Here is a 23,447-nt window from a genome sequence, read left to right on the forward strand (position 1 = left end):
GGAGAAGAGCTAATGTCATTCCCCTACCCTATAAGGCCACACAATGCAGGACAAATGGTGTTCCCAGGATTTGTGCAGGGTGCACATCCACAGGACTCACCCAATGTGCCTCGTCCAGTCCTGGGAAGACAAAGGCCTTTGGCTTCCCCCCCAACCCTGTCGGGCTGCATGTGCTCATGTGCCCGAGCAAGGACAGCAACCCTGGCCCCCTCAGCTCAGAGAAGCCCCACCCTGCAGCAGGCACAAGAAATGGACTCCTGACCTGCCACCTCAGCTTCCCTCAGGCCTAGTCCCCAGCATTCCGTCCATTCCTGCATCCAGCTTGCTTCCTTCCCCCAACCCCCACGGCTAAGCTGTGTGCCACCAAGCTGAAATAAGAGCCTAAGAAAGGGGTTCTCCCCCCCAAAAAAAAAAGAAAAAAGAAAGGGGTCTCCCAATCACGGGTGCAGCATCGAAGGACTAGTGACAGCCAATGCCTGCTGTTGGAAAAAAGGAGACTGCCCACCGTGCTTGGCCAGGGCAGCAGCTGAGCCTCCAAGCCGCAGGCACAGCATTGAAGCATTAGAAGGCTCAGGTTAGTAAAGGGGAGGCTTCCTGCCATTTCCTCTGGAAAGAGATTAAACTGGTACTTTCTGAGCCAGAGGGGGAGATGGAGAGGGGCAGAATATGGAATGCTCTCAGAACCCAGAGATAGAAGCAAAGATGTGCGAGGTAGAAATTGGGAGTTAGTCTCAGACCACCTGCTCAGAAGAAGGCTTTGAATTCTCTGGAGAACACTGAACTAGGCAGGGCTGGAGGAGCAAGAAGCTCAGATTCTGTTCTCGGCGACAATTTGGATAGGTCACTTGAATCAGACACGTTTCCTCATATGCAAAATAGGTTCTTAAAAAACCACCACGCAGGTTAACTAAGAGGCAGGTGTGTCCATTCACCTGAAACACTGGTGCCGTCGTCAAGAACAAGAAAATGCCTTGTAAACTGGTATACGGAGATCTCCAAGGCACAGAGAGAAAGCAGGGGCAGAACTGTGTATGACAGGCCGCCTGACATGTACAATGCGAAGGCCACGTACCCTTATCCGTGTCTGAATGGAAGGGCTTCAGTGGGAACCCCAGATTGCATCTGGAGAGCTGGGAGGTGGGAAGTAAATGTTTATGGCATCTGAAGTTGTTAATATCTTAAACTACTGGTTTAAAAAAAGTATAAGAAATAAAAGCTAAGCCTCTGCCTTTGTCCTGTGACAAATGAAAACAGAGCTGTGGAAACACAGTCACCTGTCTCACCATTCCAAATACTGCAAGTCCCTAGGACCCAGAAAAAAATGCTAATCAGCTTCCTTGAAAGGCCTACCTCAGAATAGCATAGTCAGAAACCCCTCCTTTGGCCCGACTTCATTCCCTCCTGATGAAACGCCCAGCACTGTCTTCCTCTCCCATGCACCTCTCAACAGGCATCCTAGCTCCCTGTGAGCCCTACTCGGTTATCTGGGTAAGTTGAAGCCCCAGATCCTCCCTCTCCAGGAACCTGGGACTGTTTGTGTTGCTGGGTGAAGGAACAGGCCTGCTAGTCCTTATAACCATTCAGGGAAAAGAAAATGGGGTGTAAAGAAAAGAGAGGCCAGACAGTAAAGGTCCATTGCCCGACTGCTCTCCTCGGCTGCGCATTGCCACCTCTTGTGTCTATAGACACAGCCCACGCACACGCACCACCTCTGAATATCCCTCCTACCCCCTTATCTTCAGTGGCCTCACCCCCTCCGTGGTCTACACAGGTGAGTGCGCACGACCACTTGCCACCAGCAGACGGCACAGGAACATGTGTCCGTGGTGTTCTCCAGCTCCACCCCCCACGTGTAGACCTCTCAGACAACCAAGATAGTGGGAGGCAGTGGAATGGCTGAGGGAGTATGAAGGGAGGTCAGGAAAGCCTTTCTTCTTCTGTACCCACCCATGGGCGGCCTCAGTCTTTGCCATGAGTTGGCCCTTCAAGAGACCCCAATACCAGCAGCAACCTCCTCCCAACTTGTGCTTCTAATCCAAGGCTTGAGCTGGATGGCCAGATCTCTGGGGAAAGAGATTAGGAAAAAACATGAATCCCACAGATGTGTGTAAAAGGTTGATAAACGAACTGATTAAGACATTCAGAGCAAGGGGCAAACAGGTTGCATGAATGCCACTCTTGTAGGAAGGTAGATACTTTATCTACATTGAGCAATGCTAATCCTGGTCCACTTAAGAAATGGGAGACCTGGCCACAGGCAGAGGTAAGACAAGCACATAAACAAATGCCCTGAGCAATCAGGCTCTGAATCCTTGGGGGCCGGACGTGAAGGAGACAGCAATAGCGATGGAAAGCTGAGAAGAGGTCTCAGAGCAGGACAGACTGTTTCAGCTGAGTCTCTGGTGGAAGCTGTTAAAAGACGCCTGGAGGCCAAGGTATTGAATATCTTTCCCCACAGCCATTATAACTACCTTCAAGGTCCCAGAAGGACAGAGTCTCTAAGTCGTCTGTGTACAAGGTCATGAGATAAACAAACACCATACCACTCTGGCCAGTGAGACAGAGCCTTGAAGTAAAGCAGCCAGGACTCAAGGTCTACAGTCTAGACCAAAAATTGCAAAATGGTTTACAGTCATGATTCTCAGCCCTAGCTGTGAATTAGAGTCATCTCGACATAGGGGTGGGGCTGGAAAAGCTAGCCATGCCCGAGTCTCTCCCAGACCATTAAATCGGGAATGTCTTTTAAGCTCCTCGGGGATTCTGGTGTGCAGCCAGGGTTGACAGGACTGACCAGCAGAGTTCAGGCAGGGAATGGGGAAACACGAATGTGGGGGTAAAGTGGGGGGACGCTTGAGAGGACACCCTTCTAAAGAGACAGCTGTGGTTCACCTCCCACTAACTAGCAATCAAAATTCACACGTGACATCTTTCCTTTTTCATGGATGGCTACTTTGTTTACACATCGTGGAGGTCAAAAAAAAAAAAAAAAAGACATCTGCAGGCAAAGTACAGCCTCCACACTGCCTGTTTAGACCTCTAGTTGCTATTTAAAATCAAGCCGTGAGAGTTTCTTAACCAAATGTTTTCCATCTCAGCCGGAGTGCAGATAGCAAAAGCACCTACTTCACTGGCTGCCCTGAGGATTAGCACAATCACCTCTGATATGTGCCTCCCACCACCCAGGGCACAGGGGAAGGGCTTCGTAAAGCAGAGCAATTATTATTCATTGCATCAGCCATGAGGATCTTCTGTAGTTATACCACAGTGATAGGATAGAGCACTGGTCTAGCAGATACAAAGCCCTGGGTTCACTCCCCATCATCACAAGAAAACAAAACAAGAAGGGGATGAAGTGGGATGGCTCTTTCAGTTCAAATGAAATCCACACACAGCCCCTCTGGGTTGGCAATGTATCCTGTCCCTCACCCAGGAATCACTACTTCCAAGAAAACTAATGCTGAACCCACAGACTGGCTGAGAAAATCTAGGACAGAGTTCAGATAAGCTACAGCCCTCCCACGGAGAAGCAGGCCCAAGTACCTTATAGTAGGGGACCAGAACTCCCAGGAGAGAAGCTCAAGAGAAGATAGATAGATAGATAGATAGATAGATAGATAGATAGATAGATAGATAGATAGATAGATAGATAGATAGATAGATAGATATAGATGATAGATAGATAGATGATAGATAGATAGATAGATAGATAGATAGATAGATAGATAGATATAGATGATAGATAGATTAGAGATAGATAGATAGATAGATAGATAGATAGATAGATAGATAGATAGATAGATAGATAGATAGATAGATAGATAGATAGATAGATAGAGGAGAGAAGCTCAAGAGAAAATAGAGGAGAGAAGCTCAAGAGAAGATAGATAGATAGATAGATAGATAAGAGATGGATAGATAGACAGTCAGACAGACAGATAGATAGGTTAGACAGACAGACAGACAGGCAGGCAGGCAGGCAGGCAGGCAGGCAGACATATATATATCCTAAAAGGGAAGTCTCCTTTTATACATCTGTATAAGATTCAAGGTGGCCCTACAAAGGTCCTTGACTACTGAGTGGTGGAGAAGTGTTAGCTCCCCCTAGTGGCTGAAATTGGTCAGAATTTGATAACGATCAACTCCAGCCACATATGTTTTCCTGTTCTCTCTGTCCCTCACCGCCCTTGCTTTCCAGGCTCCACCCACGCATGCAAATGTGACCCTCAATCCCTGGATGAACTCCCACCTAGAGCCTTTCCAGACCTCTCGCTTGGCCCACAGGAAGTAGTGACAAGGAAGTCGTCCAGCACTGTGTCGTTCTCCACCGAACCTGGAATTCCAGCACCCTGCCTGGGGAAGTGTCCCTGAGTTCATGAGAAACCTCATCCCATCATCTCTCCTGAGAGTATGCCTCTCCCTGTGTCTCCCCTAGTCCTTTTTTCTCTCCAGCCTCTTCCATGGTGTCCCCCAATACACAAGCAGAGTATTGTATTCCTCCCCGCTCCAGACTGGACCCTAACTCTCCAGGAGGAGGCAAGGACTAGACAGTGCTTCCAACCTACAGGAGGTGAAGTAAAACATGGCACATTTCCACCACAGGGAATAAAGCAGTGTTCAGGGAGCCTTGGTGCAGGGAAACCTCAAACTCACCATGTCCTGAAGAGGGGAAGGGAAAATAGCTAAGATCTTCTATGACAAAATCTACAAGGAACACATGCTAAAGACGAGGCCGGACACCGAGGAGGTAGAGGCCTAGACACCTCCCACCAATCACGCACCCCTCCTGACCCCCTGCCAGGGCAGACTACAGGCCTCAGCCACCATGCAACCCAAAAACGTGGTGGTAGAAGGGACACCACAGGATGGAAAAGGCCTTGGGTACTGAGATGTTTGTAGAGCAAGCAGGGGCCCAAAATTATCTGCAGGGCAAGGCGACAACTAGGGCCAAGCCAGAAGGCAGGGTTACCCCAGCAGAGGAAGGCCGAAGGAGTAGCTGATCAAACTGGGGACTCAGGAAGCAGACAGCTACATAGTGAGGACAGCAAAGAGGGACCATAATGGATGCAGTGAGACCATGCTGGGGGACATAGGGTTAGGGGTGAGGCCCGGAGGCCCTGGACCCTCCAGAAGAGCCTTATCAGGGACCAATCATCCTTAAAGTATCACTCTGGATCACTTCCAGAAAAGTGCTGCCCGGCTGCAATTTCTGGCTTCCAGAGGCTGACATAAAGCAGAGACGGGTCACAGGGAGACCCTATAATGACTAAGGTCCTTCCCCACTTCCCACTGTGAAAGGCAAAGTTCTGCCTCCCTCCCTCAAAAGAAGTTCGTTTCTCTTCCCAAAGGCCTGGTCTTTGGATCTTCTGCCCACACACAAGCTGTCCCCGAGTCTCCTCCCGGGTACCCCTCGCACATGGCCAGCCATTCAGCAAGCTCTCTGGAAGCCCGCCTCACTGTGAACACGATGCAAATAAGAACCAGGATGGTTTCTATTCACTCCTATTCCCTCAAGAGTCCAGGCTAGTGCCTGAGGTGAACAAATAAATTGCATTAAATGAAAGTGCATTAAATTTCCCACTGCAGGAAAATGGAATATAAATTCCAACTCAGGAGGTCCATGCCCTTTAGGAGCTCATAGCCAAGGGAGGGTCAGATGGAGAAGCTGACAATGTTGCAATAGAATTGGGCAGTTGATGCCCATATCCATGCTGCTTGCCCAGTTTTTCACACATAACCTCAACACTCAAGCTCCCTTTCCTCTCCTCTAAAAACTCTCTTTTCCCATCTCATAGAAAATCTCTTGCCCCCCCAACACACACACACACACACACACACACACACACACACACACACACACACACACACACACAGGTCTGACTCTGATACATCTGGAGCAGCTGACCTCAGATGATTCAGACAAGAACAGGTGTGTTGCAAGCAATGAGCACAAAGATGCCATTACACCATCCCTGCTGGTAACAGAGGGCAAGCCTGTCTCCTCCTCCTGGCTTTTTCTCCTAGGAACCAGGTATCTGACTGTCTGGCTGTGCCCTCTTTCTGTCCTCAGGTCAAGAAAAACTAGGTCAAGAAGCTGTGGAAGAAGATGGAAGGTTAGGGGGAAGGGGTTCCCTGCCCAGGATGCTGTCTCCTCCCCATCCAGCTGAAGCCTCTCAAAGGTTGTGTAAGAGTCCTGAGTTCAAGAACCCACAGAGTGTGGAGGGGTATCTCAAGGTTGGTGCAGAGGGAGACAGTGAGTAACAATCTTCGTCCCCCTCCAACAATCTAGGGCTCCCTGACCCCCCCCCCCAAAAAAAGAAGCAAAGGGTAACAGAAGAGAAGGATGCTGGGAGCTTGGCCGAGGTACCCGAGTCAGACTGAAGTAAGTTTTCCCTGACTTGGGAGAGCTGCTCAAAAAGCTCAAAGGCATAAAGGAAAGTGGAATTGGGGGGTGAGAGAGGTCAGTACCCAGCAGAGAGCAGGGGCTTGGGCCTCAGACCTGGACTTCTCCCCTACCCTGCACACAAATATGTGTGTGTGTGTGTGTGTGTGTGTGTACATACACACACACACACACACACACACACACACACACACACACACACACACACACTCAAAGGTAGGCTGTCTACCACAAATGCAGAGAGAGAACCTGTCACCCTCCTACCTTTACTCACTTCACCTCCCCAGTTGCATGCATGTGGATTCAGACAGACCTAGGTTCGAATCTCACTTCTACTGTCTTAGGTATCTCTCCAAGTTTCAGTTTCTACATCAGCAAAAAATATATTTTTCTCTTGTATTTGTTTTTCGGTTGTCATTTATTTGCTCATTTGGCAAACTCTTGCTAAGCACTGACCATATAATTATAGAGTCTGTCCTTGGTCCAGGCACATAATGACTATTCTGTGATTGGCAGTTCCTTCCTCATCTCCTACAATCCTACTCTTCTATCTTCCAGTTGATCAGTGAACTTGGTGAGGCATGGGGTGTTACTGAATGAGCGTGGACCTTAAGGGGTTGCCTCCAGGATAGTGGGCACAGCCTAGACAAATGCCTCTGATCCTTGCACTTTGTTGAAACAATCTCTCAGGTCATTAGGATTCTAAAGGCATCAGAAGACATAGAGACCAAAGTTGACACCACCGCGGTCTTTGACTGCATTGTGGAGCTGAAGGACCCCAACACTGAAATGATATGGGTCAAGGTGTGGAGCACCTAGCCAGGTACCACCCTGGCTCCACCATGGCTGCTGCACCTTCTGCCTTCTCAGACCCTCTCATTAGCTATAAGCCAGGTCCTCTCTTCTAGCCAATGAAGAAGACACCTTCTGAGAACATTGAAAGAGGCTGGTTCCTAGACTTTGTTTCTAGTTATTCTACCATTTCCATTTTGATGTGAAATGGTCACTTTCCTCTTTCCATGTTAGTCTACACACCTTCAAACAGAATCTAGCCTGAAGTAAATAACCCTGAAGGTCACTAAAATCCTGCTCCTAGGAAAAAGTATCTAAGAATTAAGAATGTGGGCCTTCCTCTACATATATGTGACAGTTGTGTAGCTTGGTCTATTTGTGGGACTCCTAACAATGGGAGCAGGGGCTGTCCCTAATACTTTGGTTGGCTCTTGGGAACCTATTCCTCATATTGGATTGCCTTGCCCAGCCTAAATACAAGGGAAAGTGCTTAGACTTATGGCAACTTGGTTTGCTGATACCCCATGGGAGGCATGCCCCTTTCTGAACAGAAACAGACGAGGAGTAGATTGAGGGGGAGGAGGGCAGAGGGGAGGGAATAGGAGAGGAGGGAGGGGAAACTGCGGTCGGATGTAAAATAAATAAATTAATTCTAAAAAAGAATGTGGGCCTTATGGGAAGACTTTGGGTCTCACCAAGCTGGATGATTAAGCCAGAGAGATTTATGGGGTCTGGGTATGTTTAGAGAGATGAGCATGCGCTCTCCAGAGTCAGTCATGCTGACTCCAGGGAATGAGGAGCTCAGAGGTCTCTTCCTAAACCCCTTCATTGCCTTCTCCACCTGTTCTATGAAGCAGGACACTGAGCTTTTCAGGATCCAGTATTCCCTGGGAAAGGAGCATGTGAGGAAGGTGGGCACCAAGTACATGCTGGTTATTACCAACATAAACATGAGCAACGACAGTGTCTACAGCCTGACTGTGGGAGACAACTGGATGAGTGCTGTGCTAGCTTGAGAATGAGAATGCTGCCCCTCATAGGCCCATATATTTGAATACTTGGTCCCGAGTTAGCAGAACTGTTTGGGAAGGTTTAGGAGGTGTGGTCTTATTGGAGGAGGTGTGTCACTGGTGACAGACTGGAGTTTCAGAAGCCCATGTCATCTCCAGTAAGCTCTCTCTGCCTTGTAGTTATGTCTCAAGATGTGAGGTTTCAGCTACTGCTCCAGTGCCATGCTTCCTGCCATGATACTTATGGTAGCTAACCCTCTGAAACTGTAAGTCCCAAATAAGTACTTTCTTTCATAAGCCATAGAAAAGTGACTAAGTTAAGTGCACAGTTCACCATGCTGGAAAGTAGGCATATGAAAGTAAGCATCTAGGCCCAAAAGACCTGTCAGGGTGAGGAATGGCCTTGAAGGGTCTATGGCCATATTGGAGAGAGGACTGTGGTCTATGCATGAAAGGACTACATGGGGATGGGTGTTAGTATAAAAAGGAAACATGAACTATAAGGTATAGATATTCCTTAAAGATTATGAAATAGTGTCATGGGACAGTGTGGCATAGTGGTTAAGAGGACAGACTCTGGAGTTAGACAACTGGGGTCCATGTCCCAGCTTCTGCTACTTAATGGATGTGTGATTTACAGCAAGTTGTCTTATTTCTTTGCCCTAGTTTCTCTCTGTGTGAAATGGAAGAATCATAATAGAACCTACCTAGATGAGAATTAAGTTAATCAATATGTGAAAATTAGCTACAATAGTGCCCACCAGACCTCTAATACTACCTAAGTTTTTTAATGCTGTTAACATTCCTGGAGGAGAGACCATGTGAATATCACAAGATGAGACTCCGGAGCAGATGGAGGTTGGCGAGCGGAATGCAAGGAAGGGTGCTTCCCCAGCTGTGGGCCACAGGAGGTCAGTGACCCCTGTGTCTGCATTCTCCTCCTCGGTCCACCTCCCTGCTCTCTGCTGCAGATGAGCCACTCAAGTTCACGGAAGAAGTGAAACTAGAGATGGTGACAATGACAGGCAGCGGTGTTGGAGACCCGCCACGCCCAGAAAGACACTTGATTTTGTGCAGAAGTTCAACAGGAATGAGCTGAAGAGGGGTGACAAGTAGGAGATCTCAGGCCATGAGGGTGGTCTGACCTAGACACTTAAGATCAAAGATGCCGGGGGGGTTGGGGGGAAGGTGAGGGGGACGGGGGGGGGGGAGAACAAGGGAATCCGTGGCTGATATGTAGAACTGAATTGTATTGCAAAATAAATTAAAATAAATTTAAAAAAAAAAAAAAGATCAAAGATGCCAGACTCGGCAACAGTGCCAAGTTCTCTGCCCGAGCAGGAGCTTCATACAGAGGCTCATATCACATGTCATATCACTCACATCACTATGAGTGGTTCAGTGAGAGCTGGAGGGGTGGGATTCATGTCACGGCAGCCCCCATGTGTTCATCCATCCATCCATCCATCTGCTCTTGGCAAGGCTCTGTGATGGGTACTGAAAAGAGAAGGATCTTCTAGTAGGGGAGGCAAGTGTGAAAATGAAATTATAATAGTTACTAACCTGAAGTCAACACACACTGGGGTCATATTATCAGCTGGGTAATCATGGTCCAAAAAATTGCTAGCTTTTAGCTGTGTGACATTCTCTGTGGAAATATGAATCCACATCTGTTCACTCCCAGATAAGCTCAAGAATCCAATGCAAAAAGGCCCTCTGAAAATAGAAAGGTTCAAAGATGCTGGGCCAGCCCATATGCTCATAGCCCCCACCCCATTGCCACCAGTTCCTCCCCATCCCCTGATGCCTTGCCCTGTAGATCTCCTTCTATTGACTCATCCATCTGGAAACACTAGCTGCCCTGTGACCATGAAAGTGGGCTATATGGCTTACAAGCAAGGCTATTGCCCAAAGTGACCTGATACAAGATGTTATGTAGGTGACCAAGAAGGAGCATGTGTCCATGGAGCACAGAGAAGACCAGGATCACCTTCTCCAATTGTGTACATAAAGACATCAACTTGGTCCTGCTCAAGCTCAAGAATGACAGTCACACAGCAACTGCTACTGGTGTGCACCTCAATGTGCTAGGGGAGGGCACAGTCACCAGGTTGTCTGAGAGCACCAGCTGGCCAGTAATCAGAGTGGGTGACTAGGAAGGAGGCCCTAGACATTGTTTGAGTTTTGACTAGGAATGGGATTGGAATATTGGCTTTGTGACCAGAAGCTGACTGCCTAATTTCTTTTTTTGTTGTTGCTGTTTGTTTGGTTGTTGTTTGTTTGTTTGTTTTTTTGAGACAGGGTTTCTCTGTGTAGTTTTGGTGCCCGTCCTGGATCTCGCTCTGTAGACCAGGCTGGCCTCGAACTCACAGAGATCTGCCTGCCTTTGCCTCCCAAGTGCTGGGGTTAAAGGTGTGTGCCAACACTACCCGGCCTGCCTAATTTCTTAAGCGGCCTTGGTCAAGTAGACCTCTCTAAGCCCAGTTTCCCACCAGGAGCAGGGCAGAGCTTTACCCAGGCATCTATTTCTAATGCTTCTCAAATGCACAGCCAAGTGCACAGCACATAACACATCTTCCAGTGGTCACTTGAGTGTTGCTGTGGACTAAACAATGATGCGGTTGGAGGTAAGGAGATGAGGTGAAAGGGAGATGGGACTGAGGAGCAGAGGTTAGGCTGGTTGCAAAGAGCACTGGGGTGGGAAGTAAAACAATGAGATGGGAGGGCAGAGGGTTGGGATAAAATGAGAATAGAAAGCTGGAGTTGGGGTAGGAAGGGGATTTTAGATTGGTCTGAACATGATGAGGAGCTGGCCTTGTGACCTTCAATATCCATCACACACACACCATCATGCCACAAAACTGGGGCATGGGAAGGTTTGCATTTTCATTCAGTTTACCACCCCTGTGTTCTTGGTGTTGGGGACACATGGATGCAGTATACCCAAACAAGTAAAACTAGTAGACAGATAAGTAACTGTAACCCAAGACAACAGTAACACTAGAAAGCGGGGGTATTCTGGAGCCTCAGGAAAGGGAGAGAACTTGTCTGGGAGAGGGTTGTGGTGTGAATGGCAGCTAAACAGGGGTTGCCAGGGGCTGCAGAGCACTGATTTCTAGGTAGGCAGGAGGTTCAGAGAGACAAGGATCAAACTCCCTAGGCATATCTTAGGAGTGCTGGACACAGGATAAGGGAGAATCCAGAAAATTCAGAGTTGAATTATGCCCCAGGCTAGCCAGACCTCTGGTCAGTGAGATGCCCTTCTGTCCCTTTGTTCCAAAACCCCATTTGTGAAGCTGTTGTCTGTCTCTAGACTGTCCGAAGCCTCGCCAAGGACAAGTGCAGTTCCTGGAGCTCTTGGTTAACTGTGCACAGGAAATGGAAGGCCCACCTGTAAAACAGTTCATAGTAGAAGTACTGGATTAAGACAAGAGAGATGGATGACCAAGTGGCCAACTTCACCACCCAAGCAAAAGAGGAGAAAACTTACACACTCTGTATTCTGTTCAGAGGGTGTCAATAACCCAACTGAGACTGAGAAAGTCAACAAGAACCCCATCCAGGGTGAGGTGCTTGGAACAGAGGTTCTAAGACAGGAGGGGGTGGGACAAAGAAAGTCTCACGAGTAAGTATACTTCCTCCTCAAGCTCCTTGAGGAGTTTCAACATCCCATTATCTCCTCTTCTGTAGCGTCCCACTCTGTGGTCTCTTACCTCATAGATGCCCCTAGCCTCATGACCCCTCATCTTCCCACCTCAGGTACAGAGTATATTCTGGATGGAGGACACAGAATGTAAATTCCCAGTTATAGCTGTGTATAAGGCCACCCTAGGACATCTCAGCATGCCAATCAGTTCAGTGGTAGCCAAGGATCCTGTTGGTATGAGGCCAAGTCCAACACATTAGTGGAACAAGCCCCTTTAAGAGAGGATGTCCTCACTGGGAAAAGTCTAACAGGAAGGGCTACAGTCTCACTCTCTGGCAATTGCCAGCCTCATAGAGGAGCAGGATTCACACTCAAGAGAAAGCCAGCAAATATAAACTGAGCATCTGGGACAGTGAGAAGGCGGGGTGGGCACAGTTTTTATCAAGCTTTGCTGTCTCTTGTTGGGGGAGTAAGTGTGTTGGGATTGAGTGAGGATACTGGATGGATGCTTAGGAGGCCTTGAGTTGAGGATGTGAGGTGGGAATGCTGCTTGTAAGTGGATGTGGTGGAAATGGCTAAATTAAAGATGGATTTTGAATGTAGGAGAGTTGAATGTATGGGGTGTATTGAATTTTGAGAATACTGAAACTGAGTTGGTAAAATAAATTGGCATGCCAGGCAGTGGTAGTGTACGCCTTTAATCCCAGCACTCAGGAGGCAGAGGCAGGTGGATCTCTGTGAGTTCGAGGCCAGCCTGGGCTATAGAGCAAGATCCAGGATGGGCACCAAAACTACACAGAGAAACCCTGTCTTGAAAAAAAAATTTTTTTAAAGTAAACTGGCACATTGTTGAGTAATCAAGTTATATATTAAGAGTGTTCACTGTGGGAGCCACTGTAGAAGTGGTGAACACTAGGATTCAGGCATACTGGATGTGGGAACCCCCATGGGGTTGGTATGGATGAGTTTGGAGAACAACTGAATATCTGTGCTACCTTAGAAACTACAAGCCTGGTACAGGGCCCAAGTATGTCTGATTCCTGTAACTCAAGCATCTCCCTTGGCTGGTGTGAGCCTGTAGAAGGGACCCACCATCCAGCTACATCCTTACGATGAGAACTGAAGGCAGCAAACAGTAGACCAACATCCCAGTTCCAAACCTTTCCCCCAAGGCTTCATTCCACAGAGAAAGATGTGGCGATGTTCTGATCAAGAAAAACTCATCCATACTTCTTATGCCTTGGACAAAGCCAAAGGTAATCTCTGGGATCCCCCTCCTTGAAAAAATATGAAACAAACACTGTGCCGAATTAGTATCTCTGTGTGTCATTGGAGGTGTAAGGAATATAGAAACAAATTAAGATGCAGGACCTGACTTCCATGATCTTACATGTTGGGAGACACAGATGAAAATGTAAATGTTTCCCAGTATTCCAGGACAGTCAGACGTCTTTGCATGGCCTGTACCACAGCCACTAAAGGGGTTGGGAAAGGCTCTGGAGGGGAGGCTTAAAGCTGAAGAGCAATCCATGCCCTTCCACCCCAGCTGTCCCCAAGCTCAGACCTCAGCACCTAGCTAGAGCCAGACAGTGGTGGGTGCTGGCACGGCCCTCTGCATCTATGCAGCCTTCTCTGGGTTATCCCTGATTCTGCTCCCCATACTGCCCCCTGCAACAAGCTAGATGTTGTAGGCACTATTGTCTGTGACTAGTTCTGCCACTCACCAGGTCCCTGGAGCCTAGGAGACTATTTGATAACAAGAAGAGCCTTCTTCCGAATACTCTCCCGGTGACTGACTATGCTGTCTCCTGTTACCACCCAGGGCTCACCACTACCTGCTGTGACCTGGCAGAAAGACAGCATTACTATCAAGGGCTGGAAAACCACCACCAAGGTCAAAAACTGTCCCCAGTTCCTCGTTAGCAGCACCAAGTGTTCCGACTAAGGAGTGTGTCGGACCTTGCTCCAGAATGAGTTTGGAGGCGCACACTATGGTGTCTACATGCTAGTGGTAGGTACAGTAAGAGGCCTGGGGGGCTGCCGTCCTTACATATCATCACATGCATGTGGTACGTGCAGGCAGTGGGCAGCGGCCTCTGGGAGGTATCATCGCATACTTCCCGTGTGCTTGGGGCAGGTACAGGCGGTGGCAGAGGCCTTCTGCAGCTATCCTTGCACACTCCACCAAATGTAACTCCCCACTGCTACTTACCAACCTAAGACACAACCTTTGCCGGCGAGTGGGCAGGGAGGCCTACTTTGACACCACAAACCAAGACTTTATCAGCCTTTGACTGGTAGAGAGGTTTTTTGGTTTTGGTTTGGTTTGGTTTTACCCTTTTATCTCAGCGTCCTGGAGCCCAGGAGACATTGACCTAGGGTACAGCCCTTATTTCAGATTCTGTGGCTGGTCATATCTGATGAGATATGAAGCATAAACAGAGTACAATCTGCAAGGAAAGAAGTGGAGAAGGGGTGAAGGGCAGGAGCTACCAACGAAGACGAATCTACTAAATACTGGGAGTGACCTCTGAGGTCTGAACAGCCCAGAAACAGAAAAAGATGAACCTTTATTGACTATTAACTAACTACATGGTGGCCACCTTACCCCTTAATCCTGTAAAATAAGCAGCCATTGTTAGTCTCTAACAATGAGGCAATGGGTATCATAAAAGACATGTAACTTGCCAAAGGTCACAAGCTATTAAATGGCAAGATGATACTTCACAAACAGGTTTTTCTGACTCCAGGACATCTGCTGCCTACCACTCACAGAAGGAAAGTGTGTGGTTCCATCTTCCAACAGGCTGGGCAGGTGGGTGGGGAGGCTAGGGTGAAGGCACAACTTCTATCCCCAGGGTAGCTAACAAACTTCCAATTCTTTCGGATTTCTCCAGACCTCCTGCAAACCTGTGGCCGTTTGCCCACACATGAGTGACTCTGACCTGGAACCACAATCCTGATGTCCAGGAAGGCGGTGATGACCACTATGTCACCTGCTGGTTCACTTTAGCCAAGCGTGTCTTCAGCAACAAGTGCATGGTGACCAGGCAGGAAATGCTACTTCAGACTGGTGGTTCAAAATGAAATGGGTGACAGCGACCCACTGCACTCCAAGGATACATGGCTTGTCAATAAGGACCAGAGTGAACACAGGACTGGAGGCCTGCTCAGGAAGCCCTGATGTGAAGAGAGCATAGGGTCACTAAAGGGTAGTGTTAAGGTCAGAGAGACACGAGATCGGTTATCACTTAGAGGCCTTTGAGAAACTCAGCAGAGATGTTATCTGGTGGGTGCTTTCAGTGATGCGACTGATACGGAGATGGGAAGGTGCCCTTAGGGGCCCAGATAATAGTGAGGGAGAGGAAGATTACAGAGCCAATTTGAAGCCTGCTATAGAGAGAGGGACGGTTAAGGGCAAGGGCTGGGACTCTGGAAAACAGTGGCTAAGTCTGAAGAGATAGAGATAACATCAGGAAGCTGGAAATGAGGGTTCAATGGGGCAAAGAGGACAACCTAAACGCTGACTGGACATAGGGGAAATCTGGAGGAAGATTTCCATGCCAGGGAAAGAGCTGAGAATACCAGGATCCAAGAAGTAGGTATGGAGAAGGCATCTAGATTCCCCCAGTCTAGGAAAGCATAAAAACCTGTGAGACTGCTTCAGCTAGTCAAACCCTGGAGTGGGGAGGGGCACTGAGAGCGTACAAAAGTCCTTAAGAACTGTGTATATGCGATAGCACACACCTTTAGTCCCAGCACTTGGGAGGCAGAGGCAGGTGGATTTCTGTGAGTTTGAGGAAGAGCCTGGTCTACAAAAGCTCCAGGTCAGGCTGTAATAGTGAGACTCTCTCAAGGAAGGAAGGAAGGGAGGGAGGGAGGAGGGAGGACCTGAGCACCATGCTGAAATTGTATCAGCAGGACTGACACTATGTACCCCACTTTCTGATCCACTGTGATCTGTGGCCAGGATTACACCATCACTGGCACCTCCTTGGGAACCCATGGCTCATGGTGACTATCTACAAGGGTGATGTCAACATCATTGTCAATTCCAAGTCCTGGCACAACTCCAGCAGCACTGTGTGTACCCTGGTCATCCCCACCTGCACACTGAAGGACAGTCGTGAATACTGCACTGAAGAATGAGCTAGGCAAGGACCATAGCAGCTGCGTGGTCACTGTCTATGGTGAGAACACCACCAGGCATGGCCTGCAGGGAGGACACATGCATCTTGTCGAAGGGCAGGGGCTCAATCCATTCATCACTCTCTTCAATTGGCTAGGGCTGTTTTTCATTTGATCTGCTTTCAAGTGGTACAAATATTCTCCCATCTTATCAATGTCTTATATAATGTTCCTGGCCTCTACAGATATGGAGAGTTCATAATCCCTTGCTAAACTGTGACAGCATATACTGCTGGACTGAGACCCACCTTTTAAAAAGATACTGGTCATCAGGTTTAAACCAGACTGGCCCACCACAATTTATCCAGCAGGGTTCTGGAAGAAATCTATATGTTTGCAAATTTTCTCGAGTGGCTTTGATATGCACTGATGTTGAAAATCACTGGTCTAGGGTAAGGGCAGAAGAGAGGCCCAAAGACTGGGAACTGTGAAGCAGACCGCTCCTCTCACATATGCCTGCTTGCTTTTGCTTGTGATGAACATGTCTGAGGCAATACTTTACTCCTTGTCACCCAATCTACTGTCTTCATGGCTACAGGGCTAGCAGTGTGGCCCCTCCAGTGAGAAGCCAACCTGCCATGCTTTGTTGTTCAAGTTCTTCTCAGCTTCTCCCAATCCTCGTGTTAATATCCTAGCAGGCCAGGCACCCCATTTCCTATCTCCCCAGCTTCACGCTCTATCACTCCCTCAAATTCTCTGGGGTGAGGCCCCTCCATGGTTGTGGTCTCCAATAGCTACAGATCTTTATTCGGCCAGTTAGAGATGTCTTTCCTTAGGGGAAAAGAAGGTGTCCCGTTGCTCTATCTCCCAAGTGCTCAACTAAGTGTCTGGCCCTAAGAAGATAATGCTTCCAGAACAGCTGTTGAACTGTGTCAGGACTAAGCCAGGAGGGCACGGTGATGGAGGTGGGGGATCCAGCTTCCACTCCACAGCCAGAGATCCACAGTCACTCTCATTGGTTTTAGGAACATGGATTGGAGCCCTGGTGCCACCACTGTCTAGCCACCTCTCTTGTTTGCTCACCTACCAGGTGATGAGGAAGCACCTAACACAATTCCTGGGAAATAGCAAGTATCACTAGATGGCAGCTTTTGATCCCACACATGGCTAATCCAGCTTGGGAGACACAAGGACCAGTTCTCAGTTCCTATGTAGTGACTCTAAATCCAGCAATTTCTGATCTTTCTTGAGCACTAATAAATATTTGCTTTGACCTTTCAAAGATGGCAGGTCAAGCCTAGCATCTATCACTGAGAATCTTCGGAAGGTGGAGGGCCTCATGCAAGCTGGAGGCATCAGCATCAGCTGCGGTGATGTGGGGCTTTTTGGCCAGTCTGCCTTCCAGGATGTGCGTCACTGTAAGTGTGTGGTGAAGGTGTGGAACAAGAAACTCACGGAGCTCACCCTCCCTGCTCCTGAGAGTGGAGTGCAATAGGAACTCTGGGGATGGACACAGCCGACCCAAGCACATGAAGTCACCTTGGGGCTTCCCTTCCTTCTTCATCCCCACACTCACTCTCACCCTCCCCTCAGCAAGAAAGACAAATTCTGCTAACTTTCTCCTTCCCATCCTGCTCCCTTCCATTTCTTCACATCATAGAGGTCTGTGTTCAACATTCTAGAGTTTAAATGGGTCAGGACCCTACTCCCTTAGTATCCAGCCAAAGCAGGACAGAACTGCTCATGTAGTTTACTAGTTTTAAACATGTTTTACAGTAGAATACTTCCTTGAAGGATTTTAAACTAGAGGCTTGAAATGATGGAGCCCTGCGTCCTGCTCTCCGTGTCCCCCCACCCCCATATTTCTTTGCTCTCTATCCCCATGAGAGGTGTCTGTAAAAACTTTAGTTTGGGTCTAGCTTAACAGCTCATAGTATTACACAACTCAACGGTAGAACATGATTTTAGCATGTGCAATGCCTTGGGTTTGATCCCCAGCACCAAAAAGAAAGTTTGGAAAGTCATCGATTCATTCAACACCCATGAGGCTTGAATCTCCTATATTACATTCCCCAAAAAGGTACAGCAGAAATATCAATGGCATATTCACCACTGACCCTTTCTACTCCAGGACTAGGCACTGCCTGTTGAAATCCAAATGCCTCTGGGGTAAGGCAGACAATAGTCTGCTGAGGCTTCAGGTCTAAAGTAAGAATCAGCTAATCTAATTCCATTCCTCCAGGCTGCTCAACTAAACCCAGAGTCCAAGGAGGAAAGGCTGGCATAGAAGTCTGCATCATTTAGAGAAGCAGCAGGTCTGGGCTGGGGACAGGGGAGGGTAATGCAGCAACTGCATAAAGGGTTACCAAGACTGCTAAGCACCTATACACAGGGGACTATGCCCAGGACAAATGCAGACAATGGCAAGTCACTACCCACCCACGCCCACCCTCCTGAATTATAAACACACACACACACACACACACACACACACACACACCCCGAGTGACCAGGGAAGTGAGACCCACTGAAGTGTCAGCACAGCCAGGGAGCCAGCTAGGTGCCAAGAGGCCTGAGCCAAGACAACTGTGACCCAGGCTGTGAGGACAACCAGGGCTCCTGGCACCATGCCTCCACTCCGGGTCCAGGACAGGCACGTGCCACACAGGCAGACAAGTTAGGAAGCCAATGACCCTTGGGTTTTTATTCTATTTTATTTTTTCACATGGGTAGTAGAGGGTGGAGTTACCCCATCCTTACTCCCCTTGCATTGACTGTGCCTCAGGTCTTAAGACCCCAAAGTGTCGTTCAGAACCCACTCCCAGGGCAGGAAGAAAGTACTGTTGTTGGTGTGCCAGGGGAGGGCCCCCAGCTCTGAGCCAGGTTAAGCACCCCTCAAGAGCTCTCTGAGGCCCACCCCTTTAAGTCCTTTACAGACAGCAAGACAAAGACATATAGCTGGAGACCAGCCTCTTCCTTTGGCATGGTTCACCCTAGCCCTGGGGATAGTCTGAAGGTGACAGTATGAGGCCTGAGCTCTGGGCTGGCCTGTGAAACAGGACCAACCTGAAACCTTGGCCCCCTGAAGCTTCCAAACCAAGGAAGTTCCCTCTATTACTTCTCATAGACAGACGGACATTCACCACTTGAAGACTGAGATTGTGGAAGTAACAAGGCTAGACAAAGGAAAACAAGACTACCTTCAACCAATCTTCCCAATGGGGAGCCTGGGGAAGGAGCTTCAAGCCCTGGTCCTGGGTCATCTTGGGAGAGAAAAGGTGGGAAAAGATGAGCCTGGCATTGCCATTGGTCCTGGGCATAAGAGATAGTCACACTCTTCCATCTAGCCAAAAAAAAAAAAAAAAAAAAAAAGAGGCGTCAAAAAGCACCATCGTCTTCCAGGAGGGTTTTGACAGTCCTGCTGGGACGCGGACAGGTCTACTCTGACTTAGGCGAGGGATGTGAGGCTGCCTCTTTGAGCTCTCAGCTTTCCTGGGAGCTCCTCCCGCTGACCCCTTCAAGCCTGCCACTTTCCCAGGAGGTGCCTGGTGATCCAGCTCCTGCACACTCCCAAAGTCTGGGCCCCAGCCCCAGGAGAAAGGTGAGCAGACCCCAGTCCCTTCAGTTGGCCTTGCTCAGTCTATAGTCTTCCACCGGCTCTCGGCTCTCAACAGCCGACAGGGCAATGAGCATCTGAGCAGCATAGTACGTGGACATGATGAGCGCCCGAGAGTAGGGCACAGGAAAGCAGAACTTGTTGACAGCGATGGTCAGGTCTGAGATGATGAAAAGCAGTGCACCACTGCCGGCCGCCAGCTCCGTCCATCGCCAGGCTGCCCCAACCAGCCGCAACCCTGCCATAGCTCGCCAGCCCATGAAGCTTATAAGGGCCACATAGACCCCGACCAAGTAGGTGAAGGCACCTGACAGCCCTGGGTAGAGAAGAGCATAGCACAGGCCTGACAGCACTCCAATCACCAGACCTGTCCGGAGAGCCAGTGGCCGCATGCCAAAGGCCGAGGCATACAGTATGTGTGTCACAGCAAACATCAGGAGACCTGGAAGTGAGAGGGGACAAAGAATGCTAAAGGCGGGCTTGGTGACTAATGAGTACTTGTGTGCAAGAGAACGGGACTGGGGATAACCCAGCAGCTTTTGCTCTGGGACTAGGAGGGGTGGGAAGATCTACAGTTTTAAACTCATCCTCTCACACTCTCCCTTAGAGAACTGGTCCTCCTCCAACAGAAGACCAAAGTCCCCAGCCTCAGAAACCCTCCAACTCCCTGTCCCTTCTTCCAAAGCCTTCCCCTATCCCAACCCCAGGGCCCTCTTTCCTCCAGCCCCAGGCACCCTCCCAGGCATCTCCTATAACTACTGACCATGCTCAAAGTAGCCGTGGTCCTGCCAGATGAGGAAGGCATCACCCACAGCAGAGAAGACGAGTCCCACAAAGATGAGGGAGGCACTGGGGTGGGCCAGCAGGAACCTGAAGCCATGGGCCAGAAGGAAAAGCCAGAGGCAGAAGATGGGCAGGCACTTGATAAGAGCACTGACCCACGATGGGCTGGACGAGGGCAGCCAGAGCACAAAATACACGCAGGTGGCCTTAAAGAAGGGCACCAGTTTGGGTCCCTCACTCTTCACCTGGAAGAGAGAGAATAAGGGCAGCACTCAGAGGTTGGGGGGCACAGAAGCCCATGGTGGTATGGAAAACCCAGTACCTTTCCCCAAGGCTACAGTGCATACACTAGCCCTCTACCACTCAGTACAAGGAGGACTGACAGAGAAACCTAGCCTGTCCGGCTCCAACCAGCCAGCATGATGTGAACAAAGCCATTATCACCCTGAGGCTCAATTTACCAGGACAGGCAAGGGTCCCACTGTCCTGTCACTCTCGTCCACTCTTGGCCCTGGGACTAGGCCAGAACAGTCAATCACTGGACCAACAGTAAATATTAGGATATTCCCTTCTGCAACCTAGTGCTGGTCCCTCTGGCTTCCTCCCTTCCCCCTCCTCGAGGGATCCCGTAGCACCTCTCCCTGTCAGTGTCAGCTCCCAGCTGTCTGGAACTGGAGTAATGTCAGAGGAAAACCACAGAAACACACTGACTGACCAACTCATGATCCCAGCTTGAGAGCCAGGACTCGGGCTTAGAGCCCCAGCAATACCAGGTGAGTGCCAGGAATGTAGAAAGTGGTGGTACCTCCACCCCACAGGCTTTCGGTTCTGCCCAGCCTGACCCTCAGCTCCCACTCTACCTGTGTTAGACTAAAGGTAGCATCAAGGACAAAGAGAGATGCTAGGGATGCTGGGAAGAGAAACAGATTTGTGTTGGGAGCAATAAACAGTGCTTGAAACACCAAAGATTTCCAGGGCTGGGGAAAGGGGGTGTTGGCCATTTCTTTTCCCAGAGAACAAGAGCAACTTGAGGCACCAGAGACAGGAAGGGGGGTGGGGAGGGCTTCTTGTCCCAGCTTCTGATCTGGAGCCAGCAGACAGGCTGGGAGGCGATGGGGAACTGAGAGGGGGAAGTTGGCGCAGCTGACTGGGTCTCAGCTGGATTAGGGGGAGGGCAGCTAAAGAAAGGTTTTACTCAAGGCCACTGGAGGCACAGTCCGAGATGGGGGAGGAGAGTCCGCAGATGTTCTTCGGTCTCCTGAAGCTCCTTCTCTTGGGTTGCTAGTTCACAGTTTCTGGGGGTGAACTGGAGCACTCAGGGTTCCCTATAGACCCCAAACCCCACCTAAAGTGCTCTGGCTGGGTGAGCAAGCTGTTCCACAGAGGACTCTGAGGACACACTCAGAACCCCAGGCTACCAGGTCCCTGATGCCACTGGGGAAGGGTAGAGAAGAGGCATATAGTGGGTCCAGAGATAAGCCTGCTCTTGCTCTGCCAGAGGTGAGAGATGAGAGCAGAGTTGACACTCCCTTCCCATGGAAACTCCCTTATCAGGGTGAGGGCATGGTCAAGGGAGGAGATCCGAGGGGATGACCAGCTCCTCCTGCCAGCCCTCTGAAACATCAACTTTGCTCTCCCCTCATCCCCCAGGCCCATATTTTCTAGAAGAAACTGGCAGTAGGTGGTGAAATCATGACAGAGAAGTCAGCCTGATAAGGGTGGAGAGACAAGCCAAAGGTTAGAGTTGAAAGTCTGAAAAGGAGGTCAAGCCAATAGAGAGCGGTCCACTGTCACCTAGCGCCTTAACAGCGCTCCTTAGACTGAGACATCGCCTCCTGCGCCGCCGACAAGATGACGAGGACACCAACTTGGGGCAGGATTCCCAAGAGGTCTGGCCCCCACCCACCCACCCCCCACCCTCCCGAACGCTTCTCTGAGGTCCCACCACGCAGAACCCTGAGGCCTGCTGCGTCCACTCCCAGGCCAAGACCCGCAGACCCGCTCCAGACACACATGGATCAACAAAGTCACGCTTCCGAGTCACGTGCACAATGTTTTCCTCCCTCCTGCGGGCAGACTGGGGGCGCGCGGAGGAGGGGTGCTGCGTGAGTGAGGAGCAAGGAACCGTGACAGCCGCCGCTACCCCCGGAGGGGTACCAGCTTCCACGGCTCCCACGGCGGCCCGGCTTGCCGCTGCCTCGTCCCAGGCCCGGGGGAGCTCCGGCCGCGGCTCGCGCGCTCGCGCACTCACCACAGTGACCGGGGACACCATGGCGGCGGCGGCGGCTGCTGGCACCCGCTCCGGGTTGCACGGCCAGGACGCACCTAGGGCCAGGTGAGCAGACGATGGAACAAAGCCGGGGAGAAGTACAATACCTCCCGCGCGCCTGGCGCTCGGAGTACTGTCTGTGAACCTCACGACGTCACCACGGATCCAGCCAATGAGCGGGCCGGAGCCTCGGATGGGCGGAGTCCGGCTGGCGGCGCCCGCCAGGCTCTTACTGTTTCTGCGCTGAAAAGGAGGTCCTCCCACCCCGGGCGCGGGCGGGGCCTCAAGGCCACGCCCTTTCGGGAGGCGTGCCAGGGCATCCCGGAACGTGACCGGGACCCCCACGGCTGAGGAGCCAGCCTGGCTAGGAGACAAGCACATCGCTGCACCGCGAGACGCATCTTTTCTTTATTCTTGAACATAAAAAAAAAAGCAAAGACAGATTCTCGTCAGCCTTTAAACATGCAATCTAGGCGAATGCAAGACCAATAAGACAGGGCTTTAACAGTGTAGTCACACGTCCCAGTAGACATGGGAGGGTCAGCAGACGCTCAACCTTCAGCATGAGAAGAGATATGTATCCACACAGTGTACATAAACTATACAGAATCATAGTTGCATTAAGTGCGCGTGGACACTTGTGCACTGAACAAATATAGCTATGGATGGGAACTAGGGCTTGACCACCATCCTTCACCGTACTACTGAAAGCCGTGGATGAAAGCAAGCAGCAAACCTGTGTGTGGACCCCATGACCGCCACAGGTAAACAAATTACAGGTACTAGATTGCCTTAGTCACACA

At 49.9% G+C, this 23,447-nt stretch overlaps 2 protein-coding genes across 2 annotated transcripts; one reads left to right on the plus strand and one right to left on the minus strand.

Annotated features, from left to right (window-relative positions):
* Positions 1-702: 702 nt before the first annotated feature.
* Igsf22 (immunoglobulin superfamily member 22) lies at positions 703-18,377 on the plus strand. The gene is given in 22 exon segments (XM_052760242.1): positions 703-724; positions 1,777-1,904; positions 5,793-6,159; positions 6,287-6,368; positions 7,063-7,204; positions 8,050-8,205; positions 9,262-9,390; positions 10,103-10,185; positions 10,187-10,350; positions 11,578-11,827; positions 11,943-12,107; positions 12,208-12,273; positions 12,763-12,929; positions 12,932-12,983; positions 13,475-13,535; positions 13,671-14,038; positions 14,599-14,663; positions 14,784-14,892; positions 14,894-14,994; positions 15,802-15,831; positions 15,834-15,981; positions 15,983-18,377. Coding segments are annotated over 22 exon segments (3,024 nt in total). The 3' UTR covers positions 16,152-18,377.
* A 294-nt stretch (positions 18,378-18,671) lies between these two features.
* Tmem86a (transmembrane protein 86A) lies at positions 18,672-23,144 on the minus strand. Its single transcript, XM_052712945.1, has 3 exons — positions 22,627-23,144; positions 20,356-20,620; positions 18,672-20,034 (listed from the first exon to the last, which is right to left on the minus strand). The coding sequence occupies exons 1-3, from the start codon at positions 23,023-23,025 to the stop codon at positions 19,598-19,600; spliced, it is 1,101 nt and encodes a 366-aa protein (XP_052568905.1). The 5' UTR covers positions 23,026-23,144; the 3' UTR covers positions 18,672-19,597.
* Between the last annotated feature and the right edge of the window lie 303 nt (positions 23,145-23,447).

Source organism: Peromyscus californicus, unplaced genomic scaffold (genome assembly GCF_007827085.1).
Source record: "Peromyscus californicus insignis strain IS unplaced genomic scaffold, ASM782708v3 Scaffold_4__1_contigs__length_199733344, whole genome shotgun sequence".
Taxonomy (NCBI): Eukaryota; Metazoa; Chordata; class Mammalia; order Rodentia; family Cricetidae; genus Peromyscus; species Peromyscus californicus.